The sequence below is a fragment of the Leptodactylus fuscus genome, chromosome 3 (assembly GCF_031893055.1).
Source record: "Leptodactylus fuscus isolate aLepFus1 chromosome 3, aLepFus1.hap2, whole genome shotgun sequence".
NCBI classification, from domain to species: domain Eukaryota; kingdom Metazoa; phylum Chordata; class Amphibia; order Anura; family Leptodactylidae; genus Leptodactylus; species Leptodactylus fuscus.
Window position 1 is genome coordinate 23,833,294 of NC_134267.1, and position 27,622 is coordinate 23,860,915.

A 27,622-nucleotide genomic window follows, 5' to 3' on the forward strand; every position below is an offset into this window, starting at 1 on the left:
GAAGCAGAACATCCTGAGGCTGAAAAAAAAGAAAAAATCCATCAGAGAGATAGCAGACATGCTTGGAGTAGCAAAATCAACAGTCGGGTACATTCTAAGAAAAAAGGAATTGACTGGTGAGCTTGGGAACTCAAAAAGGCCTGGGCGTCCACGGATGACAACAGTGGTGGATGATCGCCGCATACTTTCTTTGGTCAAGAAGAACCCGTTCACAACATCAACTGAAGTCCAGAAGACTCTCAGTGAAGTAGGTGTATCTGTCTCTAAGTCAACAGTAAAGAGAAGACTCCATGAAAGTAAATACAAAGGGTTCACATCTAGATGCAAACCATTCATCAATTCCAAAAATAGACAGGCCAGAGTTAAATTTGCTGAAAAACACCTCAAGAAGCCAGCTCAGTTCTGGAAAAGTATTCTATGGACAGATGAGACAAAGATCAACCTGTACCAGAATGATGGGAAGAAAAAAGTTTGGAGAAGAAAGGGAACAGCACATGATCCAAGGCACACCACATCCTCTGTAAAACATGGTGGAGGCAACGTGATGGCATGGGCATGCATGGCTTTCAATGGCACTGGGTCACTTGTGTTTATTGATGACATAACAGCAGACAAGAGTAGCCGGATGAATTCTGAAGTGTACCGGGATATACTTTCAGCCCAGATTCAGCCAAATGCTGCCAAGTTGATCAGACGGCGCTTCATAGTACAGATGGACAATGACCCCAAGCATACAGCCAAAGCTACCCAGGAGTTCATGAGTGCAAAAAAGTGGAACATTCTGCAATGGCCAAGTCAATCACCAGATCTTAACCCAATTGAGCATGCATTTCACTTGCTCAAATCCAGACTTAAGGCAGAAAGACCCACAAACAAGCAAGACCTGAAGGCTGCGGCTGTAAAGACCTGGCAAAGCATTAAGAAGGAGGAAACCCAGCGTTTGGTGATGTCCATGGGTTCCAGACTTAAGGCAGTGATTGCCTCCAAAGGATTCGCAACAAAATATTGAAAAAAAAAAATATTTTGTTTGGGTTATGTTTATTTGTCCAATTACTTTTGAGCTCCTAAAATGTGGAGTGTTTGTAAAGAAATGTGTACAATTCCTACATTTTCTATCAGATATTTTTGTTCAACCCTTCAAATTAAACGTTACAATCTGCACTTGAATTCTGTTGTAGAGGTTTCATTTCAAAACCAATGTGGTGGCATGCAGAGCCCAACTCGCGAAAATTGTGTCACTGTCCAAATATTTCTGGCCCTAACTGTAGATAGATAGATAGATAGATAGATAGATAGGAGATAGATAGATGATAGATAGATAGATAGATAGATAGATAGATAGATAGATAGATAGATAGGAGATAGATAGATAGATAGATAGATAGATAGATAGGAGATTGATAGATAGATAGATAGATAGATAGATAGATAGATAGATAGATAGATAGTCATCCACATGACTAGCAATGCAACAACTAGGCTTCATGTAACTGAGAGTAGAGCCCAGGGGGTTAAGATTTTTAACAGAAGGTTCTCGGGTGACTCTTGGACGACGTCTAAGCGCCTTCCACCTTACATTGATTTCAATGGGCAGTTCTGATCTATTCCGATCCGTTTTCACTGAGCTGGATAAGACATGCTCCATAATCCTCAGAACGGAGCACGACGCCTTAAAGGAAAGATTAAAGAAGTCACGGGGGAGAAAGACATCGACTATATGGCTTGTATCCAAAGTCCTCAAAGCAAGACCCTAAAGGAGGAGGAAAGGAATGGCTAGTAGGAAATCTCAGCTGTGGTCACTTTATCCGGCCTGTAGAACCTCCTGTCTGGGTGGTCAAAGCTGCTGGAGAAACCTGGCAAATTCTACTGTACTTCCATCTGTAGTGAAAGTTATCCAAAAACATTGTCTCGCAAGTGGATAAAAGCAGATGGAAGCTTCTATAGAAGTGAGATTACAGCAACAGAGATTTACAGATGGAGGTAATGGAAGAGAAGTAACAACATAAACCGAAATAGGTGGCCACGGAGGCTGAAAGGGGTACAGAAGCCAGGCCACGTCCCAAAAATGGCAGATCTGTAACACCAATTTTTGGGAACCAGCCATCAGAATTATCAGAATTATATATGTGACATATAGACGATTCTAAAAAAGAATTATGTGGTCAATCAGGCCTGTCCCTGTACAAGGCAAAGATATCTCATCTCTAGACCTCCTCTGGGCCTGGAAGCTCCAAAACAAACCTCAACCAAGGACTCTGGAGATGGGAGGAAGAGGAGGTTCTAAGGAATAGGATCATACACGAACATTCCTAAAAGTAACTACATGTGAAAATGTCATATATGTATATGTATATCTACTGCGCAATATTGAGATGACATCATCAAGAAGGAAAAGCCTCAGAAGTCTGGAGATCCCGGGATGGAGAAACAAGTTACAGGATATGCAAGTGATCGAAAATGTAACAAAATATTCAGAACATCTGGATTTATTCAGTATGGAGTATGAGCAGCTCCTTTATAATGGCCGATCAATGACGTCCTGGATGTGCTCAATAAGAGATAAGTCTGGAGATGACGTAGATCATAGTAACACAAGGAACATGTGGCCTGTTGATGTCTTTTTGGTTATTCCAGGACTCACCACTGAAGAGGACAGACCTCCATTACAGGACTCACCATTGAAGAAGATAGACCTCCATTCCAGGACTGATCACTGAAGAGAATAGACCTCCATTCCAGGACTGATCACTGAAGAGAATAGACCTCCATTCCAGATCTCATTACTGAAGAGGATAGACCTCCATTCCATGACTCATCACTGAAGAGAATAGACCTCCATTCCAGATCTCATTACTGAAGAGGATAGACTTCCATTCCAGATCTCATTACTGAAGAGGATAGACCTCCATTCTAGGACTGATCACTGAAGAGGATAGACCTCCATTCCAGATCTCATTACTGAAGAGGATAGACCTCCATACCAGGACACATCACTGAAGAGAATAGACCTCCATTCCAGGACTCATCACTGAAGAGGATAGACCTCCATTCCAGATCTCATTACTGAAGAGGATAGACTTCCATTCCAGGCTCATCACTGAAGAGGATAGACCTCCATTCCAGGACTCATCACTGAAGAGGATAGACCTCCATTCCAGGATTCACCACTGAAGAGGATAGACCTCCAGTCCAGGACTCATCACTGAAGAGGATAGACCTCCATTCCAGGATTCACCACTGAAGGGGATAGACCTCCATTCCAGGACCCATCACTGAAGAGGATAGACCTCCATTCTAGGACTCATCACTGAAGAAGATAGACTTCCATTCCAGATCTCATTACTGAAGAGGATAGACCTCCATTCCAGGACTCATCACTGAAGAGGATAGACCTCCATTCCAGGACTCATCATTAGAGGATAGACCTCCATCACATCCTCCTTTGCCATCTTGCTGTCCACCATGGTAGCCTATGTGAGTGGTGACGTGAGGTCAATGGATCGCTTCTAGCTTGACTTCTGTCTCATAGCTCAATGTGGTGTTAGCCCCTTCTGCTGGTTTGTTCCACACTATTTGCTGTCCTATGCTTGAGATGTAACAATTTCACTTTCCATACAGATAGATAGATAGATAGATAGATAGATAGATAGATAGATAGAATTAAGTTTCCTGTTTACCTCCTCCTATCGCACACATTATTCTAGCACGCCTTCTCCTGGGTGTTTTCTTTAGAAAGTTCTGGGTAAATCATATAACAGAAGAATATTTATGTATATGAAATAATTGTATATGCTTCGTCTTTGGGGTAAATTACGGCTTTAGGTTTAGTATAAGATTCCTCTTAACTCATCGGAAAAGACGGATCCAGCAGCTCTCACCACATGAATTATTAACTAGAGCTGACAGTCGTAAATAAGCAGAGCCGACAGTCCACATATTGTACGAGCAGAGACTTCTACATCCTCAAACTTCTTCTAGATAACGTTTTTCTAAGGTTGCATCACAAATCACAGGTGAGCACCTGGTGTCATGGCAGCAAGGAGATATACTGCGCCATTTAGTCCTATAGTCGTCTCCATGTTTAGTATGGATCCATTCTACCTGCAGGGCCCGGCTGAATAATACAATTCTCATTAGCTTAAGATACATAGATATACGAGATAGATAGATAGATAGATAGATAGATAGATAGATAGATAGATAGGAGATAGATAGATAGGAGATAGATCGATAGATAGATAGATAGATAGATAGATAGATAAATAGATAGATAAATAGATAGGAGATAGATAGATAGATAGATAGGAGATAGATAGATAGGAGATAGATCGATAGATAGATAGATGATAGATCGATAGATAGATACAGGGGTGAACCTGCCCCTTTCGTCGCCCGAGGCGAACGACAGAAAGCCCCCCCCCCCCCGGAGGAGGGGGCGTGGCAGAGCAGAGTGGCGGGGCTAAGCAAAGGGGCGGGGCTTATCGGTGTTTGCGGTCAGAGAGCAGGCACGGAGAGGACCTGCTCTCTGCCTGAGCATGAGGGGAGGCTGCTGGAGCAGCGCTGCTCCAGTGGCCTCCCCAATCCACCGCTCGGTGCTAAGCCAGTCCAGGACAACTTGTCCTCGACTGGCTTAGGTAAGCAAAAATGCCGCCCTCCCTGGGGTCCTGACATAGCGCCGCCTGAAGCGGACGCTTCAGGTCGCCTCATGGGAGGTGCGGCGCTGGATAGATAGATAGGAGATAGATAGATAGATAGATAGATAGATAGATAGATAGATGATAGATAGGAGATAGATAGATAGATAGATAGATAGATACCGTATTTACTCGAGTATAAGCCGAGTTTCAGCACAGTTTTAGGGCAGAGCGGAGTGACTACAGGCTATGTCTTGATTTTAATGTTTCCTATCCTTGGACAATTCTTGAAATATCTCAGATAACCAATGTAAAGGGGATCTTTCACCTCCTCCACCATCTCCAATTTATTCATCCTTAAATAGTCCCCCCTCCACTGATTCCGGCACACTTGCAATTTTTTCTCTAGCTGCCGCCGTTCCTGAGCAATCAGTGTAGTTAATTTCAGCACAATTATAGTCTATGCTGTTGGTGGGCGGGTCCATGTCTTTCCGATTCCACTAAGGACCGCCCAACTGACAGTAGATAGCAAAATTGTGCTTAAATTAAGAGGAATGATTGCTCGGGAATAGTGGGTGCTAGAGAGAAAATTCCAACTGTGCCGAAATCAGTGGAGGGGCGACTACTGATAGATGCAAAGACTTGGAGTCGGTGGAGGAGGTGAAAGGTTCCCTTTAAACTTCATTATTGTAACATGTCTGCTTGCTGTCAGTGAATGGGGAGATGTACTTGTTAATATGAACGCAACTTGTATACAGTCTAAACAATCCTAGCTACTTCTACCCCAAACTCCCTTTATAAGTAGTTATAGGGCCTATTATAATTTATGACAGCAAACAAAGATATTGGGAACACATAAAATCAGAGACCCCTTTAATAAACATGTATTTCAGCCATCTTCAGTTCACCCCATTTTCATATTTCTGTGGGTTTCTGTAGTTGTAAAAACTATAAAACCTGGTTCATGAATATAATACCAGAACTACAGTAAAGACTGACACATACACAGAAAGTGGGATGAGAAAAGCTGAATGAGGTTTGTGTTCCTTTCAGGCTCTTTAGGAAGCTGGGTGACCATCACTACAGGCAGAGGATTGTTACTATCAGTGCTAGTCAGCCATTACCAATTCCTTGTGTAGGAGGCACTGATAAGAGATTATTAAATGGCTTCCCGCAGGTGACAGCGACTCGTATGTACAGGTCATCTCTGATCTCAGATGGCGCCTGTAATCCCACACCTTACAGCTACGAAAAATGAAGCCGCTTATCTGGAAACTCAAGTGAAACAGCTGTCTGTTTATAAATATTAACATCGTAAATTAGCATTTTACACATCACCGGCTCCGGCCTCATTTACATCTCCTGTAAATTATGCAGAAAAGATCGTTTGCATATTAAATGTATAGCGCTGTGGATATAGAGACTGGTTCAGACTGCTGTTCGCATAAGGCTGAGGTAGGCTTCACTATCACCCCCTCTTACCTTTGGGGTGTAAAGGGTTATAGGACTCGGGTGTGAAACATCCATCTACTGACAGTTCAATTCTTGACTCCTCCCCTGCTTAGCAAAGAAACGCCCACAAAACCACCCAGGAGGAGCCACTTTAGGTCCATCATATGGTTATAGGACCAAAATAGTCAAAGGCAGCAATGACTACACGATGTCTAATGTTCTCTCTAATGTATCACATGACCACAGCAGCCAATCATGGCGCCGCACTATGGACCCTCTCTTGTGCCAAAGGTGCCGCCCTCCTACAGATCTACAATATAAAGCAAAACTGTCTTAGTTACCCATTACCCATTGTAACCAAGTGAACCTTGGTTACAATGGGTTGTGATTGGCTGCTTTACAGTTTTAATGAATTTGCCTCATTATTTGTAATTAATACAAGTAATATCCCATGGGGGATGATATCCCCTTTAATCCGGCCCCCTCCGGCCCGCGTCTCCTGTACAGTATTGAGTCTTGACTATTGTGTCCTCGGTGAAAAAATAGGAAAAAACAAAGCGCGTCTGCCAAGACAATCACTATGTCTAAATAAAGCCCCATAAAACATAATGGAGGGTTCGCTTTCGAGGCGCAGGATTTGTTGCACCTCCCTAATGATGTCTTGCCAAGGCTTAACTTTACGAGGCCGCAACAGTTTGGTAACGGGTCGTGAATTTTATCCTTTAAGTTTCCCCGGCTGTGACAGTTCTATTGTTTTGTACAGGGAAAAAAGTCACTGTGAAGTGACAGAACACAAATAACGCGGCCGCCGGTAATGAATACCAATGTGGGGAGCGCTCGGATCACACGCGGGGCTCCCCGACAGACTCAGCCTTACAAGACGCGCCATCATGTGCCTTATTTACACAGCACCAGCTGTGGCCACGACGCCAGACAAACACCACAAAGGCGACTCGTACATCACCGCCGCACATTATCACGCTTTATGTCCGCGTCGCTGCGGTTTAGTTTCTGCAAATTGCAAAACTGTAAATAAAGAGAACAAGAACGGAAAAGGAGGCGAAAATGAGTCAAATACCTGACAGTCACTGAAACGGATACACTGATTGGAAATGAATACCTCGAACAGCCTGATATTCGATTGAACGGTGTTTGCTCATCTCTAATATAGTTATATCTTACACCATACTGGGCACATATCTATAGCCATACATTGCAGAGCTCGGTAAGCCCCCACATGCGCCCCTTCCCCCTTTCCCTCCCTCCCCCGGCCCTGTCTTTAATGATTTAATTTTCCTCCCAATCGCTTAATACATCAAAGAACTGAAAACTTGAGAAATATAAAGAGAAATTAAAACCAAACTGGTTTCTAGGAGTTCCAGCATTAAAAATGGATCTGCGCGCGGCTCCCAGGGGTGGGGGGCTCGGGCTCCTTCTAGGCATTTTACTGATGATGAAAGGAGACAGAGTGAGAGAAAACGGTGTCATGTCAGCACCGCGATCTGACGATGATCAAAGGGAAAGTTCTTCAACTTCACGACTATGGAGCTCATTGTTCACATCCTAATTCATGAGGCTCCAGAAACTGCCAATTACCCCCCGTGGCATCACGCGGCTGTGCCCCTACAGTTCCATATCAAATAGATCGTCCCTGAGAAACCGCTATTTAACCTCCATTAAAACTTCACCACCGCCTGTCTACACCGCCCCTACCCCCTACTGTCCAAATAGGACACGCAGCCACTGGCAAAGACGTCCTAGAACAATATGGGATCTACAAGTCAACTTTACCAATGGTCCTGAAGTCTTCCCATAGTGAGGGGCAGCTCTGGAGCATTTGTCACTGGTGGAGTCTGCTCCTCCTCTACCCCCCTGGCACCATGTTGAATGTGTCTTTTCCTGACTATTAAATGTGCCCCCTCCAACTCTTGAGTGCTGTCTCTTCCTTCCATGTTCCATTGTTGTTTAGATGGCACCTATCCTGTGATACAACCCCTTTACATTGGCCATATATCCCTCTGAAGATGTGCCACAGATGGCGGCCTCTTTTGTCCTTCCCATTATCTGGTTCTATCCTTGATGTTATATCTATATAATCTGGAGATGTTGTCATGCACCCACCAGTCTCCAAAACGTGGAGACATGGTGTCACATGCCAAGCACCACGCTTCCCTTTTCACCATGGCCAATGTGTTGTTCCTCTGTCCAACCCTCTTTGAGCCGGGGACAAGAAAATTCACACCAAATAGATCATCTGGAGTTGACCTGGCGAAGAATGGACACCTTGTTAGTTGTTGCCTCCTCCCAGTAACCCTTTAAAAACAAGCTGACCTCCTGCTCCTACAAGATGCCTTTGCATCTTACCAAAAGCCATCTCCCACCCTAAGGAGCGGGTTGGCAGCCCTTAATTATGGAGACGTCTCCCACCCTGTGTAGCTGGGTTAGAAGCCCATAATTAGGGAGCCATCTCCCAGCATAGGGAGTGAGTTAGAAGCCCTCGATTATGGAGCCATCTCCCACCCTGTGTAGCTGGGTTAGAAGCCCTCGATTATGGAGCCATCTCCCACCCAGGCTAGCTGGGTTCTTAGCCCCTAATTAGGGAGCCATCTCCCACCTGGGGTAGCTAGGTTAGGAACCCCTAATTATGGAGTCATCTGGGGTAGATTGGGTAACACCTGACATGAAACAAACCACACTATGGGAGAACAACACACAAGTTTTCCTGCAGTGCAACTCATGGGCGCAAAAGTTAGGAATCATTATCCAGTTCCCAAAAATGTCAGACCATTAACCCTACGTTGACCTGCACCATTTAAAACAACATGAGCATGTATATACAGTAGCCCACCATCCAACAACACCTGATATAATGTAACCAGAAAACTCAACCGTGCCAAGTTGTGATGTGCTGCCTTGACTAACGTTGCACTCAAACTACAGTAACAGTTTTGGTCCAGACCCAACCCTTCCCTTTACAAGGCGTGCATCCACCCCATGTATAGGCCACAATACCGGTCCATTCTACACCTCAGTTATATTAGCTTGATGCACACTGAGTAACTTTTTCGTCACCGCCATACAAACGTCATCTCACCACTGCCGCCCCTGCAATAATGACACTTAGATATTCAGCGCCACTGCCTGACCTGAAACACAGACGTAACCTCAGGCGCCGGAAAATAAATAAATCCAATTACTGTACAATGCGATAGAGAGGACGGAAGAAGGATTACACCGGGGTTGGTAAAACTCGAAAACTTTATCCTCTTAAAGGAACGCTACACCTAGAAAGGAAGGATACAAGTAACCTGGAGATGTAGCATCATGTTTGTATGCTCTTCTCTTATAGAAACGTTGCAGAAAACAGAGGGTTAATCTTTAGATTATTTGCTCCATTTTGGGAGGAGGGGGCTTAAAAATAGGCAACGCTTGAAGAGAATGTGTCTCTAGAAGTTACCTATTTTTTAAACCAAGTTTTTATGTCAATTTTTTAAAGAATTTACAATTACATCACATACAGTATTACAGTAGAAGATAACACCTCTATAGATAACACCACTGAGCCATCATTACATCACTACTGACAATAAATGATGTCACAGCTTAGCTCCTCCCCCTCCCTGCACATGTCTAGAGTACTCTCTCATAGACCTCAATGAGTCAGCTCCAGACTATTGATGCCTATGGCCATGACTGTGTCCAACCTCTAGGAACCCAACCTATCCAACTGATCAGTTATTGTCAGGTTCCTCCACAGATTACCCCTGTTCTCCATAGACTTCACTGTGAATGGACACTGCTTGTATACAGGGTATGAAGAGGAACAGACTTCAATAATACTTAGAGACTTTTTTTTAGTGAAGTGTATTGCTAAGTTTGTTTCCTTCACCTGCACCATAGATCTCCTAGATAGGAGAGAACACAACAGGGAAAGACAGTAAGAAACAGAGGAATGGAGAAGAAGGGCAAGGAGAGAAGCAAGAGAGAGAAAGAGAGAGGTGAGGAGGAGGAGAAGGAGAGGGGAATAGAGAGAAGGGGAATAGAGAGAAAGAGATGAGGAGGAGGAGGAGGAGAGGGGAATAGAGAGAAAGAGAGAGGGGAGGAGGAGGAAGAGAGGGGAATAGAGAGGAGAGGTGAGGAGGAGGAAGAGAGGGGAATAGAGAGAAGGAGAGGTGAGGAGGAGGAGAGGGGAATAGAGAGAAGGAGAGGTGAGGAGGAGGAGAGAGGAATAGAGAGAAAGAGAGAGGTGAGGAGGAGGAAGAGAGGGGAATAGAGAGGAGAGGTGAGGAGGAGGAGAGAGGAATAGAGAGAAAGAGAGAGGTGAGGAGGAGGAAGAGAGGGGAATAGAGAGGAGAGGTGAGGAGGAGGAGAGGGGAATAGAGAGAAAGAGAGAGGTGAGGAGAGGGGAATAGAGAGAAAGAGAGAGATGAGGAGGAGAGGGGAATAGAGAGAAAGAGAGAGGTGAGGAGGAGGAGAGGGGAATAGAGAGAGAGGTGAGGAGGAGAGGGGAATAGAGAGAAGGAGAGGTGAGGAGGAGGAGAGGGGAATAGAGAGAGAGGTGAGGAAGAGAAGGAGAGGGGAATAGAGAGAAGGGGAATAGAGAGAAAGAGATGAGGAGGAGGAGGAGAGGGGAATAGAGAGAAAGAGAGAGGTGAGGAGGAGAGGGGAATAGAGAGAAAGAGATGAGGAGGAGAGGGGAATAGAGAGAAGGAGAGGTGAGGAGGAGGAGAGGGGAATAGAGAGAAAGAGAGAGGTGAGGAGGAGGAGGAGAGGGGAATAGAGAGAAGGAGAGGTGAGGAGGAGGAGACGGGAATAGAGAGAAAGAGAGAGGTGAGGAGGAGGAGAGGGGAATTGAGAGAAGGAGAGGTGAGGAGGAGGAGAGGGGAATTGAGAGAAAGAGATGAGGAAGAGAGGATAAGGGCAGGGAGATGAGAGTGAGAAGGAGATGAGGAGGAGGGGGAAAGCAGAGAGGGTAGATAGGAAGACAGAGAAAGAGAGAGATGAGTCGGAGAGGGGAAAGATAGGGAGGTGGAGAGAGAGTACCCCCTTTGACACATTTGTCTCCCACCTTCAGAAGCCTGACATGGAGGGGCAGGTAGAGAGATGGAGGTTGGGGTCCTCATTTTCTAGACCAGAGAACCCCTTTATTAGATACAGCTTGCTCCGATCTTCAAAAGTTTGCCGTAAAGTTTTCTTCCCCCGCGCGGCGCTCCAGAGTGCAGTGAGGGGCGAGGCATTACTCACTATTAAGTGTTTATTATTGTATTTTCACGCTTCTGTCTCAATTCGCTGCCCACGTTAATTGTTAAATATTGCTTAATAATAGGTGGCATTTATTGTCGGGCCGCGAGATTCTGCGCATTCTCCCGCTCTAATTATATTTTGCTGTTAACAAGGGACGCGTTCTCCTGGATACAACGTTGCTTATAATTAGTAAATTGGCCCAAGCAGATAATAAAGATACATGAATATTGAAAGATTGTTATTGCATCGTTCATTACACCCTGCGGCGGGCGACAGCACAAAGAGATCCAGCACAAAGGAATCAATGGTAATTACAGGGGGGGGGGACCACGTACCGCACTAGAGATACTGGTAAACACTCCGCACATCCCCTCCACCGCCCCCTCCTGTCCTCACAATGCACAGAGGTCACGAGACATGATCTGCATTAATGTAATTAAGGGGCTCCGCATACACCCCCAAGTGGCGAAAAACAATATTAAGGCAAAGTGTGCAATTATACAACCGCTACACCCCTCACCCCGGGACCCAAAAGGAAAAATTAAAAGGATGAGTCACTTTTATGGATTTTTTTTTCTTAAGTTTATGTTAAAGTGGAAGACTAAACATGAGGTTTCTAGTTTGCAAAGTTAAAGTATCATTAAAGGCAAAAGCGATACTTTGTATAAGGCCCGACCCCTGGAACCCAACCGGATCCGGAGCACATCTCTGCTTACTGGCTGAATGGTGTGGAAAACACTGGAGAAATCAAAGAACATTATTCTCATAGTGTTCCCGGGTGTCTCCAGGTGAGAGAGAGCTCTGTGACAATGCCCGGCCAATAGGCAAACTGGAGGGAATCCATAGCAGAGCTCACTAGAGGTCAGAGATGTGTCAGAACCGGTCTCTCTAGGACCTTCATCAGTTGGGATATCAGATGAGGTTTCTTTGGAACTGGCACCACTCAAGATGTTTTCCACAGTTGTGGTACCATTGTTGGATACACTGACAAAGTGGTACTTATTAATATCTTGGTGTTGTACACAATATATACTGTATATAACGCTGATGCCAAGAGGTTTGCACGTTCATTCCCTTGCTATGAATGTAACATCACAGACAAAATTGTGCCTCAAACTGCAGGATTGAAGAAAAATCAGATATCAGCCATGTAAAGAGAGTTGTCACCAGACCCCAGCCCTGCAGATAGATAGGTTACTGTCACCAGAACCAGCATATCACCCCAGCCCTGCAGATAGATAGGTTACTGTCTCCAGAACCAGCATATCACCCCAGCCCTGCAGATAGATAGGTTACTGTCACCAGAACCAGCATATCACCCCAGCCCTGCAGATAGATAGGTTACTGTCACCAGAACCAGCATATCACCCCAGCACTGCAGATAGATAGGTTAGTGTCAGCAGAACCAGCATATCACCCCAGTCCTGCAGATAGATAGGTTAGTGTCACCAGAACCAGCATATCACCCCAGCCCTGCAGATAGATAGGTTAGTGTCACCAGACCCAGCATATCCCCCCAGTCCTGCAGATAGATAGGTTACTGTCACCAGAACCAGCATATCCCCCCAGTCCTGCAGATAGATAGGTTAGTGTCACCAGAACCAGCATATCACCCCAGCCCTGCAGATAGATAGGTTACTGTCACCAGAACCAGCATATCACCCCAGCACTGCAGATAGATAGGTTAGTGTCACCAAAACCAGCATATCACCCCAGTCCTGCAGATAGATAGGTTAGTGTCACCAGAACCAGCATATCACCCCAGCCCTGCAGATAGATAGGTTACTGTCACCAGAACCAGCATATCCCCCCAGTCCTGCAGATAGATAGGTTAGTGTTAGCAGAACCAGCATATCCAAAACAAAGGTAGAGTTTATTTTCACTCAAGAAGTGACACTTGTCTTATATATTTGTTTGATTCATTCCGCTGGACATACACAGCTCCTTGTTGCTCTTTTCTAGTACATCTCACTCATGCATTCCCTCAGTCTGAGGGTGTTTATGTGATAGATTATTTAATCTGTATAGAAGAGATGTATTTTTGAGCAGTTACAAGTTCATGATGTTATCACCTTTGACATTTATTATGCTATAATACCTTTCCGTACCTGTTGGTTACCCTATTTGTGGAATATGGTGTCCTATGTGTCTATTTTAAGTGATGTGAATTTTTCATAAATAAAAGCTATTTTTCTGATATATGCTGAGTATTCTTCAACCTTCTGGGATCTTCTATCCCCTCTCTTTCACTCAAGAAGGTAGTGCAGAACCAAAAGGAAACAATACAAAAATAAATACCTGCCCGGCTAGGCTCTAACTAAACATAGAATAAGTTCATTCAGGACACAACTCCAAAAAATATGACTTCTCTGTTTGTTCTCCAGCCAAGCTCTGCCAAAGTGTTGCTGCTGGAGCTGGTTTCTTAAGCCTCTTTGACAAGGAGACTCTCTGCAGCTGAGTCGCTGCCGGAACATCCCCAAAGTGTGGACTGGAGGGGGGTGGAATGTCAGGTCCCACTACCAATCCTACCTGCCATTCCTAAAAATCCAGCCCAATACTGAACATTTACCAAAATGCTCAGCAGACGAAAGTTGTCTGCTGAGAACAAACATTCCTGGAGTTTTCTCATCTCACCCACCTGAGTAGTCTGGGTGAAATGTACACCCCCTCCACTACCTGACTGGCCATCGGCTTACACAGCATATCACCCCAGTCCTGCGGATAGATAGGTTAGTGAGTTATAACTTGGGGCACTTTGAGTGCGGTTGAGGATTTACCCGTCACATTCGCTCATCACTTCCTCCACTGATTGTCTACAATGTGACGGGCACAATTTAGAAACTTTGTGTTACAACATGTAAAGATAAAGAACATGATAGACAGAAGATATCCAGCCCAACAGTGAATTTAGAGGAATGGGACACATTCTGTAAATCAGATCCTCCTCGTGGAGTGTCCGTAGATGTTTCAGGCTTTGCTCCCCCCTCGGTATATCTGTATACATCTGTATATATCAGCAGAGCGCGGCGCGGTATATAATTACATCTCATTCATTATCGGCTGGCAGCTCCTGCAACAAAACCTTCAAGTGCCCAACTAATTATATCACTGACCATTAGTGCACCCGAAAGCCACCGAGTACACGATGTAGAGGCCAGGAGAGCCGGAGCGGACACCGCCACATAATCACATTTCTACCCCGCAAATTAATATATTCATTCACTTTCATTTATGAAATGGATCTATTATGTGAGACATCAACCGAGAATAATCTGAGGACATGTAAGGAAACGTGATATAACCGCCACATAGGGATATCATACATGGCACATGCTTGAGCTCTTTAACCCCTTCCTGCTGAAGGTATTTTTCGATCTTCATTTTTGACTCCCCACTTTCCACACCCCATAACTTTGTCATTTTTCTATTCTCAGAGCTATATGAGGGGTTAATGTTTGTAGGACAAATTGTTCTTCATAAGGGAACCTTTTATTATTCTGTACAATGTACCGGGAGGGGGTGAAACTGGTGAAAAACTGCGTTTGTATGGCTCTCTGACGGTGTTCACTCTGCAGCCAAATTCACAAGTAACCTGTATTCTATGTTTAAATACGATTTTGGGACGGCACTTTTGAATCCCCCCCCCCCCCCCGAATTATAGTAGTTATATTCTTGTACATAGGAGGTAGTATTATAGTAGTTATATTCTTGTACATAGGAGGTAGTATTATAGTAGTTAGATTCTTGTACATAGGAGTAGTATTATAGTAGTTATATTCTTGTACATAGGAGCAGTATTATAGTAGTTATATTCTTGTACATAGGAGCAGTATTATTGTAGTTATATTCTTGTACATAGTAGTAGTATTATAGTAGTTATATTCTTGTACATAGGAGTAGTATTATAGTAGTTATATTCTTGTACATAGGAGCAGTATTATAGTAGTTATATTCTTGTACATAGGAGTAGTATTATAGTAGTTATATTCTTGTACATAGGAGCAGTATTATAGTAGTTATATTCTTGTACATAGGAGCAGTATTATTGTAGTTATATTCTTGTACATAGTAGTAGTATTATAGTAGTTATATTCTTGTACATAGGAGTAGTATTATAGTAGTTATATTCTTGTACATAGGAGCAGTATTATAGTAGTTATATTCTTGTACATAGGAGCAGTATTATTGTAGTTATATTCTTGTACATAGTAGTAGTATTATAGTAGTTATATTCTTGTACATAGGAGTAGTATTATAGTAGTTATATTCTTGTACATAGGAGTAGTATTATAGTAGTTATATTCTTGTACATAGGAGCAGTATTATAGTAGTTATAGTCTTGTACATAGGAGTAGTATTATAGTAGTTATATTCTTGTACATAGGAGCAGTATTATTGTAGTTATATTCTTGTACATAGGAGCAGTATTATAGTAGTTATATTCTTGTACATAGGAGTAGTATTATAGTAGTTATATTCTTGTACATAGGAGCAGTATTATAGTAGTTATAGTCTTGTACATAGGAGTAGTATTATAGTAGTTATATTCTTGTACATAGGAGCAGTATTATTGTAGTTATATTCTTGTACATAGGAGCAGTATTATAGTAGTTATATTCTTGTACATAGGAGCAGTATTATAGTAGTTATATTCTTGTACATAGGAGCAGTATTATTGTAGTTATATTCTTGTACATAGGAGGTAGTATTATAGTAGTTATATTCTTGTACATAGGAGTAGTATTATAGTAGTTATATTCTTGTACATAGGAGCAGTATTATAGTAGCTATATTCTTGTACATAGGAGTAGTATTATAGTAGTTATATTCTTGTACATAGGAGCAGTATTATAGTAGTTATATTCTTGTACATAGGAGTAGTATTATAGTAGTTATATTCTTGTACATAGGAGTAGTATTATAGTAGTTATATTCTTGTACATAGGAGTAGTATTATAGTAGTTATATTCTTGTACATAGGAGTAGTATTATAGTATATTCTTGTACATAGGAGCAGTATTATAGTAGTTATATTCTTGTACATAGGGGGCAGTATTATAGTAATTATATTCTTGTACATAGGGGGCAGTATTATAGTAGTTATATTCTTGTACATAGGGGGCAGTATTATAGTAGTTATATTCTTGTACATAGGAGCAGTATTATAGTAGTTATATTCTTGTACATAGGGGCAGTATTATAGTAGTTATATTCTTGTACATAGGGGGCAGTATTATAGTAGTTACATTGTGTCATCTTTACTTTTATATTAAGTTGTTTCTTAGAAGTTTCCACTTGATCTCTGGGTGACCTAGTGATGGACATTATAGATTATACAGGGGTTGTCCTGTCTGTATCCCTATTACATATCTCATATACATTGTTAGTATCTTGTGATTCATCTTACTTCTTTTGTCTCGGCAGGGAACCCTCCTGGAGTTAAAATGACTCTGGACGGATCTTTTCACTGCCGAAGTGGGATGGAAATTAAACTGTCTCAAGTCTGCAATTTCATCCCTGACTGTGAAGAACGAGAAGATGAGGGTGATCTGTGCCGTGAGTGTCTTCTATGATATTCTCTCCCTACATTCAGTCTTTGTGTCTTGTTCCCTCTTCTTTATAACAATATACAGGACAATATCTTTACTATGACAGGACCTTACTTTGTGGATTACAGGACAGTTGTAGAGATATATAAGGAAGCCCCAGCGATTCTGCCAAAAGGACAAGCTGATATAAAACTGTTCTATAAACTTCTATAAGGTGTTTCGTGTAAATTATGGGGGCGGCCATCTTGCCTAAATTTCTCCTCTGCTTTGTTAGCAGCATTTATTGATCTGCTTTACAACATGGTCATGTCTATAGGCAGCAATAGTCTGGAATTTCAAGACATATTTTATACAAGGAGGAGGAGACAAGTTATGACATCATTTATTGTAATGATGTAATAATGAGTCAGTGGTGTTATTTATACAGGTGTTATCTTCTATTGTATTCCAGTCTGTGATGTAAATGAGGTCACTCTTGCAACAAAACACCTTACAGAATTGGGAAGCATCAGTCTATTGTTAGGCTTAGTGGCCAGAGTGAAAATGACAGGACATTGCAGTATAATAGATAAAAAATTAAAAATATATATATATCACCAAAAATATTTAAAAAATATGTTTAACATGGCAACTTGGTTTTAAAAATAGGTCATTATATTCTGGTGACACATTCCCTTTAAGACTCCAATGTTTGCTTCTTTATAACAATAAAACCCATGCCGTGAACCTCCTGGGCCAAATGCAAAACATGTATTGTATTCCCCCTCTACCATATGTTATCTATAATACTGATATCTTTGTATGTTAGAGAGGCCTTTGGGCCCCCCGAGGCTCCTGGGTCCGCTACCAATTGCTTCCTCTGCACCCCCTATACCTACGCCCCTGCCCCTAAGTCAGAAAAATAGCAAAAAGTTTCCATCATCCCTTGTTCATCCCCCTTATTTTTTTAGTTCCATCTATTTTTAGGAAAAATAGATGACACCACAGCTCCTATAGGGCTTGTCACTCAGCTTTCCAAGGCTTCTGAATGCCAGAGACAATTTGTTAGCTTTTGCTTTCGACATGGAGCATGTGCAAGATTTTTAAAGGGGTTTTCCATAGGCGGTGGTGCCACAACAGAGAAAGAAAAACTCCCCTCCATTCTCTGCTTCCTCTCCAAGTACATAATGATAACTCATAGGATAGCATTATATACTCATGGCTAAGGATACAGAAGGGTTAATGGTCTCAGGGCAGATAAGTGTTACTATAAATTATTTGTATTTAATCAGTGGCGTAACTACCACCATAGCAGCGGTAGCAGCTGACACAGGGCCCGGGACATCAGGGGCCCGGTGACAGCTGCTACCGCTGCTATCATTATACATGAGTCCCCCTTTGACAACAATAACAAAGGATTAAGTCCCGCCCTTCCTATTTCCGGTCGAAGATCTCTTTCCGGTTTTGAGAGTTTGCCATGTCTAGCAGGGGTATAGGCATACTGTTTCGTGGTTACGACGAGCCTGCTGCAGAACCTCATTTGCTAAATGCTATATAGTATATATATTTATTTGCCGAATGCTATATATATGTATAGCATTCGGCAAATGAACACTGATTCTGCAGCAGGCACGTCCTTGCCACGGGCAGGCAAGAGTTTTTCTCATTGGAATGAATAGTCCGATGTTAGACTCCGCCTCCTCAGACGAGCCTCTGGCAGAACCAGCGTTGATTGGCCAAATCACTGGCAACTGGCCAATCAACGCTGGTCTATTCATTTCAATGAGAAAAAGTCAACTGGTAACAGCATACTTACCTGCTCGTAGCAAGGACGAGCCTGCTACACAATCAGCCTTCATTTGCCGAATGCTATACACTGTATAGCATTCAGAAAATGAGGTTCTGCAGCAGGCTCGTCGTAACCCGAGGACCATACCCTGAAGTACATACCCAGCCCTGGTTAATTCACTAAGGAACAGGAAGTCTTCTTGCCGCCCTTCCATTGCGCATGTGCCAACCGGAAGTTCGCAGGGGGACTCATGTATTCTCGGAGGTCTTTTCGGACCCCCGAGTATAATGATCGGGGCCCCCTGTTGGTGGAATACTTTCCACCAACAGGGGGCCCCGAAGCTGCAGCAACGGCTGAGACACAGGAGCTGCAGGTCTGGCTCCTCTCAGCGCTGCAGGACGCTCCCCCTCTCTCCCCCCTCCCTTTCTCTGCTCTCCTCTGCCCACCAATGAGAGGAGGAGGCGGGGCTTATCCCTGCCCTCCTGCACAGAAGAGAAGAGGAAGAAGCTGCTCCAGGAAAATGAAACTGAAGCTACACAGGTACGTACTGGGGTTACTATACTTATTACTATCAGGCATTTGGGGGGATTACTTGTGTTTTAGTAACTCCATGTGCCTCATAGTAATAGCAGTTAACCCCATCATCTCCCTCACATTAACCCCTGTTTGCCTCACCATAAGAGTTACTGATATGTGAGACATATGGGGGTAATAATAATGAAGATACTTTATTATTACCTCCATGTCTCTCACATATCAGTAACTCTTATGGTGAGGCAGACAGGGGTTAATGTGAGGGAGATGATGGGGTTAACTGCTATTAATATGAGGCACATGGAGTTACTAAATTGTAATGCACAGGACCAGATTTTTTTTTATCCACAATTTGTCCTGGTATAGCGGTCAGCGGTGACAGTATTTAGTCCTGTAGGGGCCACTACGGGACATAATACTGTGTGCAGGGGGCCACTATTGGGTATAATACTGTGTACAGGGGCCACTAAGGGACATAATACTGTGTGCAGGGGCCACTATTGGGTATAATACTGTGTGCAGGGGCCACTATGGGACATAATACTGTGTGCAGGGGCCACTATGGGACATAATACTGTGTGCAGGGGCCACTATGGAACATAATACTGTGTGCAGGGGGCCACTATTGGACATAATACTGTGTGCAGGGGCCACTATTGGGTATAATACTGTGTGCAGGGGCCACTATTGGGTATAATACTGTGTGCAGGGGCCACTATGGGACATAATAGAGCGCGCAGGAATGCGTAGGAGGGACTCAGTCGAGATCTTCGGTGTCGGGGGGCCCCATGTCAAAAGTTCGCCACGGGGCCCCGCCATTCCTAGTTACGCCACTGTATTTAATGTAATGTCTTATAGCAGTTTGAGATCAATTTTACTGACCCAAAGCTCCAAACCCTGTGCTTCTTATTAAATAACTAAGTACACGATAAAATCCCCTCTACTTTCAGCCACCACTAGGGGGAGCATAATGCCTAGGAATGGATACAGCTTCCATTGAACTCAGTATGTAGTGATGGCCCTCTGGTGGTGGAAACAAATAATGCATTGAGATGGGGAGGGGTTTTATTAATGTGTCCTTGGGAGACGGGCAAGGAGCGCGGATATAAAACACTAATGTTATCTATAAGATCTACATTGCGACATGTACACAAGTGAATGAGCTTCTGCGCTGTGATGGCCGGAGGATGACTACTCCAAAAAATAACAGACTTTGTCTTCATTTCCTGGAAAAGATTGAGAAAAAGTGATGAATGTGCGACAACTACATCAACCACAGACTGAAGAATCACTTACTGTACGGCAGAGACTCGGGTTCACTTATTTAATGGCACTGCTCTATCTATATCACTATAAATCAGCAATACAAGACTCTGGCCCGCATCCAAAATACACCAACTCCCTGTCATATTGTTGGTTTATTGTTGTTTTACCTTTGCAAAAATTTAAGCAGGAATGTTACGTACAGATGTAGCAGAGCTGGATGTGTCATTGAACTATTTATACTGTACATTGTAAACCTTGGACCAGAACTTACAAAATGTGAACTTATTATTGACCTTCATGGGAGCTTTATAAAGCTATATGCACTAAGCTCCCCCTAGTGGTGGCTGAAAATAGTCAAAATTTTATCATTTTAAGAACCGTTCACCAACTCCAGCTCTTTACATCCTTTGATAGTCGCCCCTCCACTGAATCCTACACAGTTGGAATTTTTTCTCTAGCCCCCACCATTCTTGAGCAATCCTTCCTGTTACTTTCAACACAATTATGCTCTTTGCTGTCAGGTGGGCGGTCCTTGGCAGGAGCAGAAAGACATGGCTCCGCCCACCTCACAGCAGGACCTATAATTGTACTGAAACTTACAGGAATGATTGCTCAGCAATGGTGTGGGCTAGAGAAAAAAATTCAACTATGTCGGAATCAGTGGACGGGCAGCTATTAAAGCAAACAAAGAGTTAGAGTTGGTGGAGATGATGAAAGGTCTCCTTTAACCACAGATGTGTAGAGGATTTGGAGCTTTGTATCAGAATATTGGAGCTTGGACCACTTTAAAAATAAATATTAAAAATAATAGTCACATATTGGACCCAAGAGGAAATGAATCGCATTGTGGTGACAAATTGGTGACTACTGCACATACAAAGTCAGCTCTGCTACATCTGAGTGCTCTTACACACATCTTCCTATCTGACTCCATAGGTAATCTACCTCCGGGGTTCTATTGTATGTTTGAAGATGGCAGCTGTGGGTGGACAATGGACCCCAAAACATCAGACTGGAGGATTGGTGCCCTGGAAAGTTCTGGAGGTAAGTAGGAAGATAACTTGCACTACAACAAACGGAGCTCACCATATAGCAGAGCTGGTCAGTAACACTGCATGATGGGGTGCAGTGAAGAACTGTGAGATTAGATACAACATCACTCATGATAGGCTCAGATACACTGGTATGACATTAGGCTTAGATACACAGCTCGGCAGGCAGTATCACACATGATAGGCTCAGATACACTGGTATGACATTAGGTCATCTTCCTCCTCCCGGTGGTCCCTTCTCTTTGGTCCCGCACAGATCTGATAAGTTGGTGTTATCCTGCCCAATGTCACCTTGAGGTTTAATGCAGACAGCAAAGAGAGAAGATCGAGCAGCTGTCAGTCAATCTGAAGGATGAAGATGAGTTGTCAGCTGCTGGAGGCGGTAGTGCTCCGAGCCCTCACAAGCCTCCCATCGTCTGGAAACATTCTGTGATATATCCCTTATATTATTTAGTAGGTAATTACTTATCTATTGTAATAGAATCTGCAGAGCTGCAGGTCAGGACCAAGACCAAGTGCAGGTACAGCCGTGACATGTAAGATGAAACTAACTTTCTACCACAAGGTTCTTAGTAAATGTGGACCAGAGACTTATAATACTTGTAATGAAAACTAATAAACTACATGATATTCTGCATCTACCGCTACACTGCAAATATATCATGAGAGGGAATATCATCAAATCACAAATTATTAAAGTCATTCCAACTATTTTTCTATTAACTTTAAATCTGTTCTTGTTTATACAGATGATTCAGTCCTGATCCTAAATACAAGGAAAGCTAAAACTTCTCAGAGCTCCGCAATGACCAACGTTCTGTTCCCATCACCTCTGAAGAACTCTACATGTGAGGTCAGTACAGAAAGCAAAGAATACTACCCCCTATGTACACAAATATAACTACTATAATACTGCCCCCTAAGTACACAAATATAACTACTAAAATACTGCCCCCTCTGGACACAAATATAACTACTATAGTACTACTCCTATGTACAAGAATATAACTACTACAATACTACCTCCTATGTACAAGAATATAACTACTATAATACTGCTCCTATGTACAAGAATATTACTACTATAAATAATACTGCTCCTATGTACAAGAATATAACTACTATAATACTGCTCCTATGTACAAGAATATTACTACTATAAATAATACTGCTCCTATGTACAAGAATATAACTACTATAATACTGCTCATATGTACAAGAATATAACTACTATAATACTACCTCCTATGTACAAGAATATAACTACTATAATACTGCTCCTATGTACAAGAATATAACTACTATAATACTGCCTCCTATGTACAAGAATATAACTACTATAATACTGCCTCCTATGTACAAGAATATAACTACTATAATACTACCTCCTATGTACAAGAATATAACTACTATAATACTGCTCCTATGTACAAGAATATAACTACTATAATACTACCTCCTATGTACAAGAATATAACTACTATAATACTGCTCCTATGTACAAGAATATAACTACTATAATACTGCTCTTATGTACAAGAATATAACTACTATAATACTACTCCTGTATACAAGAATATAAGTACTATAATACTGCCCCATGTACAAGAATATAACTACTATAATACTGCTCCTATGTACAAGAATATAACTACTATAATACTGCTCCTATGTACAAGAATATAACTACTATAATACTGCTCCTATGTACAAGAATATAACTACTATAATACTTCCCCTATGTACAGGAATATAACTACTATAATACTGCTCCTATGTACAAGAATATAACTACTATAATACTACTCCTATGTACAAGAATATAACTACTATAATACTGCTCCTATGTACAAGAATATAACTACTATAATACTGCTCCTACGTACAAGAATATAACTACTATAATACTTCCCCTATGTACAGGAATATAACTACTATAATACTACTCTTATGTATAAGAATATAACTACTATAATACTGCTCCTATGTACAGGAATATAACTACTATAATACTGCTCCTATGTACAAGAATATAACTACTATAATACTACTCCTATGTACAAGAATATAACTACTATAATACTACTCCTATGTACAAGAATATAACTACTATAATACTACTCCTATGTACAAGAATATAACTACTATAATACTACCTCCTATGTACAAGAATATAACTACTATAATACTGCTCCTATGTACAAGAATATAACTACTATAATACTGCTCTTATGTACAAGAATATAACTACTATAATACTACTCCTATGTATAAGAATATAAGTACTATAATACTACCTCCTATGTACAAGAATATAAGTACTATAATACTGCCCCATGTACAAGAATATAATTACTATAATACTGCTCCTATGTACAAGAATATAAATACTATAATACTGCTCCTATGTACAAGAATATAACTACTATAATACTGTTCCTATGTACAAGAATATAACTACTATAATACTTCCCCTATGTACAAGAATATAACTACTATAATACTTCCCCTATGTACAGGAATATAACTACTATAATACTGCTCCTATGTACAAGAATATAACTACTATAATACTGCTCCTATGTACAAGAATATAACTACTATAATACTGCTCCTATGTACAAGAATATAACTACTATAATACTGCTCCTATGTACAAGAATATAACTACTATAATACTACTCATATGTACAATAATATAACTACTATAATAGAATATAGTGTGTTGTCACTTGGTGTATGTTACATCGCCCCTCTGAGCAGTCACAGCGTATAATCCGCCATTACGCCCGCTCTGTACAGTATATAGTTTGCAGGGCACGTTCATAGCCAATTTGTTCCGTAGATAAACTGCAGGCTTCTGCTATGAATAAAACATCCACTACAACTGGTTGTATAGAAAGCCGCAGTAACAGGATTTTACATAGAAGAGGTTCAATAATTGATCTCGCTCCGGGGATTTAGCACTGACATCCTGTCAGACAGGCGGTTGCGCTCTTCTTCTCATACACTCCTTCTCGCTGTGGCGCAATTCTCCTTCGCATCCCAGCCGATATGTAATTAAGTGTGTCAGTCCCGGCGCCGGTGCGGTCCCTCGTAGCGCTCGTGTCTCGCAGGGCTCCTGCAGGCGGCAGAATCTTTCTCATGTAGATGTTGTTGTTCCGGCTTTCTTCTTCTTCGCTCGGTTTAATCGCGGTTGCTCCTCGTGAGTGATTTTTTTTTTATATTATCTTCTTCGCCGCCTCTGGAGGTCTCCACGCAGATAATTGAATCTGGATGTTTTCCAAGTGATCAAACCCGGCGTGGACGGACGATCAAGAGGACGATAAAATATAATGATGAGAAGATGGAACATCTGACGTCGGGACCTGGGTCTTATTATTATCATAGAATGTGCCAGATACTTTGTATCGATGGGGGGCGAGGCGGTAACACCCGACCGCTGCGGTGCTGCCATTGTGACCCTCCGGACTACGGCGCCCCCTATAGTTACATATTCACAGATGTTCCAAAATATGGTAAATGTCACGCAATTCTGATGCCAGCTTGTGCCCATTCACCCCTCAGGGCTACTGCGAGTTACGGCAAGTCGTAACACATTTTATACATTCAATTGGCGACAATTGTAACTCATTTGTGCAATGTTGTGGAAGGAGCAGAGTCCCCAGCAGCACAGAGTATTTCAGGAGACAAGAGTAGGTGACATTACAGGAACTCAGTAAGACTTTTGCCATAGGGAGGCTTTGGGGTTACTTTTCTGTACTGCTGCAATAATACGACATGGGGCAAAATGTCGCCCCGGCCTAGAGCGTATATGTGATATATAGAGCGGGAGGATGTGAGGGACTGTATATACAATATATGAGCTCCATCTACTGATATCACTATGGAGGTGACTGATCTCCATCCCATCTCATATTTGGCACAGGCTACTGGTAGGGATGGGGTTAATGGCTTCTTGCGCTGATGGACCCGCCACGCCATGAATCTAACCAGAGGGAAGCGAATTACTCTCCAGACGTAAATTGCATTAAAGCTAAATTCTATTTAATTTTATCCAATATTAAAAGCATCTGAAGATCGAGCTCAAATCTGACGATGACGGGAGTAGTCAAGTGCGAGACAAGCAGAAGACGCGAGTACAAGCAGATGTAGCAGAGCCGAAAGTGTTGTGTAACTCATGGAAACTACATCATTACAGTCCTATGTAACACCACAGATAACACAGTGATAACTCTCTGAGTACAGATAATGTAGTAGATGTCACCGGCAGTCCTATGCATACCTCCCAACTTTTAAAGAACTGAAAGCGGGACAAAATGTGCGGTGCGCGTAGCGCGCTGCGGAAAATTTAGCCCCGCCCACTTTTGTGTTGACTCCGCCCATTCTCATTAATTTTTCATGTGCCCGCACACAGTATGATCCTCCTACAGTCACCTGTACATTATATGTCCCCCCTCCATCTCTGCCCCCAGATTCATGTCCCCCCATCTCTGCCCAGATTCATGTCCCTCCATCTCTGCCCAGATTCATGTCCCTCCATCTCTGCCCCCATATTTATGTCCCCCTCCATCTCTGCCCCCAGTTTCATGTCCCCTCCATCTCTGCCCCCATATTCATATCCCCCATCTCTGCCCCAGATTCATGTCCTCTCCATCTCTGCCCCCAGATTCATGTCCCCATCTCTGCCCCCAGATTCATGTCCCCCCATCTCTGCCCAGATTCATGTCCCCTCCATCTCTGCCCCCAGATTCATGTCCCTCCATCTCTGCCCCCATATTCATGTCCCCCTCCATCTCTGCCCCCAGTTTCATGTCCCCTCCATCTCTGCCCCCATATTCATGTCCCCCTCCATCTCTGCCCCCAGATTCATGTCCTCTCCATCTCTGCCCCCAGATTCATGTCCCTCCATCTCTGCCCCCAGATTCATGTCCCCTCATCTCTGCACAGATTAATGTCCCCCATCTCTGCCCCCAGATTCATGTCTCCACATCTCTGCCCCCAGTTTCATGTCTCCTCAATCTCTGCCCCCAGATTCATGTCCTCTCCATCTCTGCCCCCAGATTCATGTCCTCTCCATCTCTGCCACCAGATTCATGTCCCTCCATCTCTGCCCCCAGATTCATGTCCTCTCCATCTCTGCCCCCAGATTCATGTCCCCCATCTCTGCCCCCAGATTCATGTCCCCCATCTCTGCCCCCAGATTCGTCCCCCATCTCTGCCCCCAGATTCATGTCCCCCATCTCTGCCCCCATATTCATGTCCCCCCATCTCTGCCCCCAGATTCATGTCCTCTCCATCTCTGCCCCCAGATTCATGTCCTCTCCATCTCTGCCACCAGATTCATGTCCCTCCATCTCTGCCCCCAGATTCATGTCCTCTCCATCTCTGCCCCCAGATTCATGTCCCCCATCTCTGCCCCCAGATTCATGTCCCCCTCCATCTCTGCCCCCAGTTTCATGTCCCCTCCATCTCTGCCCCCAGATTCATGTCCCTCCATCTCTGCCCCCAGATTCATGTCCTCTCCATCTCTGCCCCCAGATTCATGTCCCCCATCTCTGCCCCCAGATTCATGTCCCCCATCTCTGCCCCCAGATTCATGTCCCCCCATCTCTGCCCCCAGATTCATGTCTCCACATCTCTGCCCCAGATTCATGTCCCTCCATCTGTGCCCCCAGATTCATGTCTCCACATCTCTGCCCCAGATTCATGTCTCCACATCTCTGCCCCAGATTCATGTCTCCACATCTCTGCCCCCAGATTCATGTCCCAACATCTCTGCATGTCCCCCAGTGTCATGCCGTCCACCTCAGTGTACATATTACACTTACCTTCTCCTCGTTCCCCCGCCGCTCTCTGCGCGCCTCTCTCTCTCACTCGCATACAGTTGTAGACGCGATGTGACATCATCACATCGCGTCTACACAGCCAGTAGGCGGCGTGCAGCGGCAAAGCAAGGAGGTCAACTGTGACAGCTCCTTGCTTCAGCCACGTATGTGTTCAACTCAGATCTGCGTCCTCTGGACGCAGATCTGAGTTGAAATCGGGACATACCTCCCTCCAACCGGGACCACGGGACACGTCACCGAAATCGTGAATGTCCCACGGAAATCGGGACGGTTG

General features: G+C 43.2%; 1 protein-coding gene across 1 annotated transcript in view; it reads left to right on the plus strand.

The window, feature by feature from the left end:
• ALK (ALK receptor tyrosine kinase) overlaps positions 1–27,622 on the plus strand; it is a 435,118-nt gene that overhangs the window by 344,968 nt on the left and 62,528 nt on the right. The window contains exons 6-8 of the mRNA XM_075267217.1: positions 16,755–16,886; positions 21,384–21,491; positions 22,249–22,352. Of these exons, the coding sequence (XP_075123318.1) occupies positions 16,755–16,886; positions 21,384–21,491; positions 22,249–22,352 (344 nt within the window). The remainder of the gene's footprint in view (positions 1–16,754; positions 16,887–21,383; positions 21,492–22,248; positions 22,353–27,622) is intronic.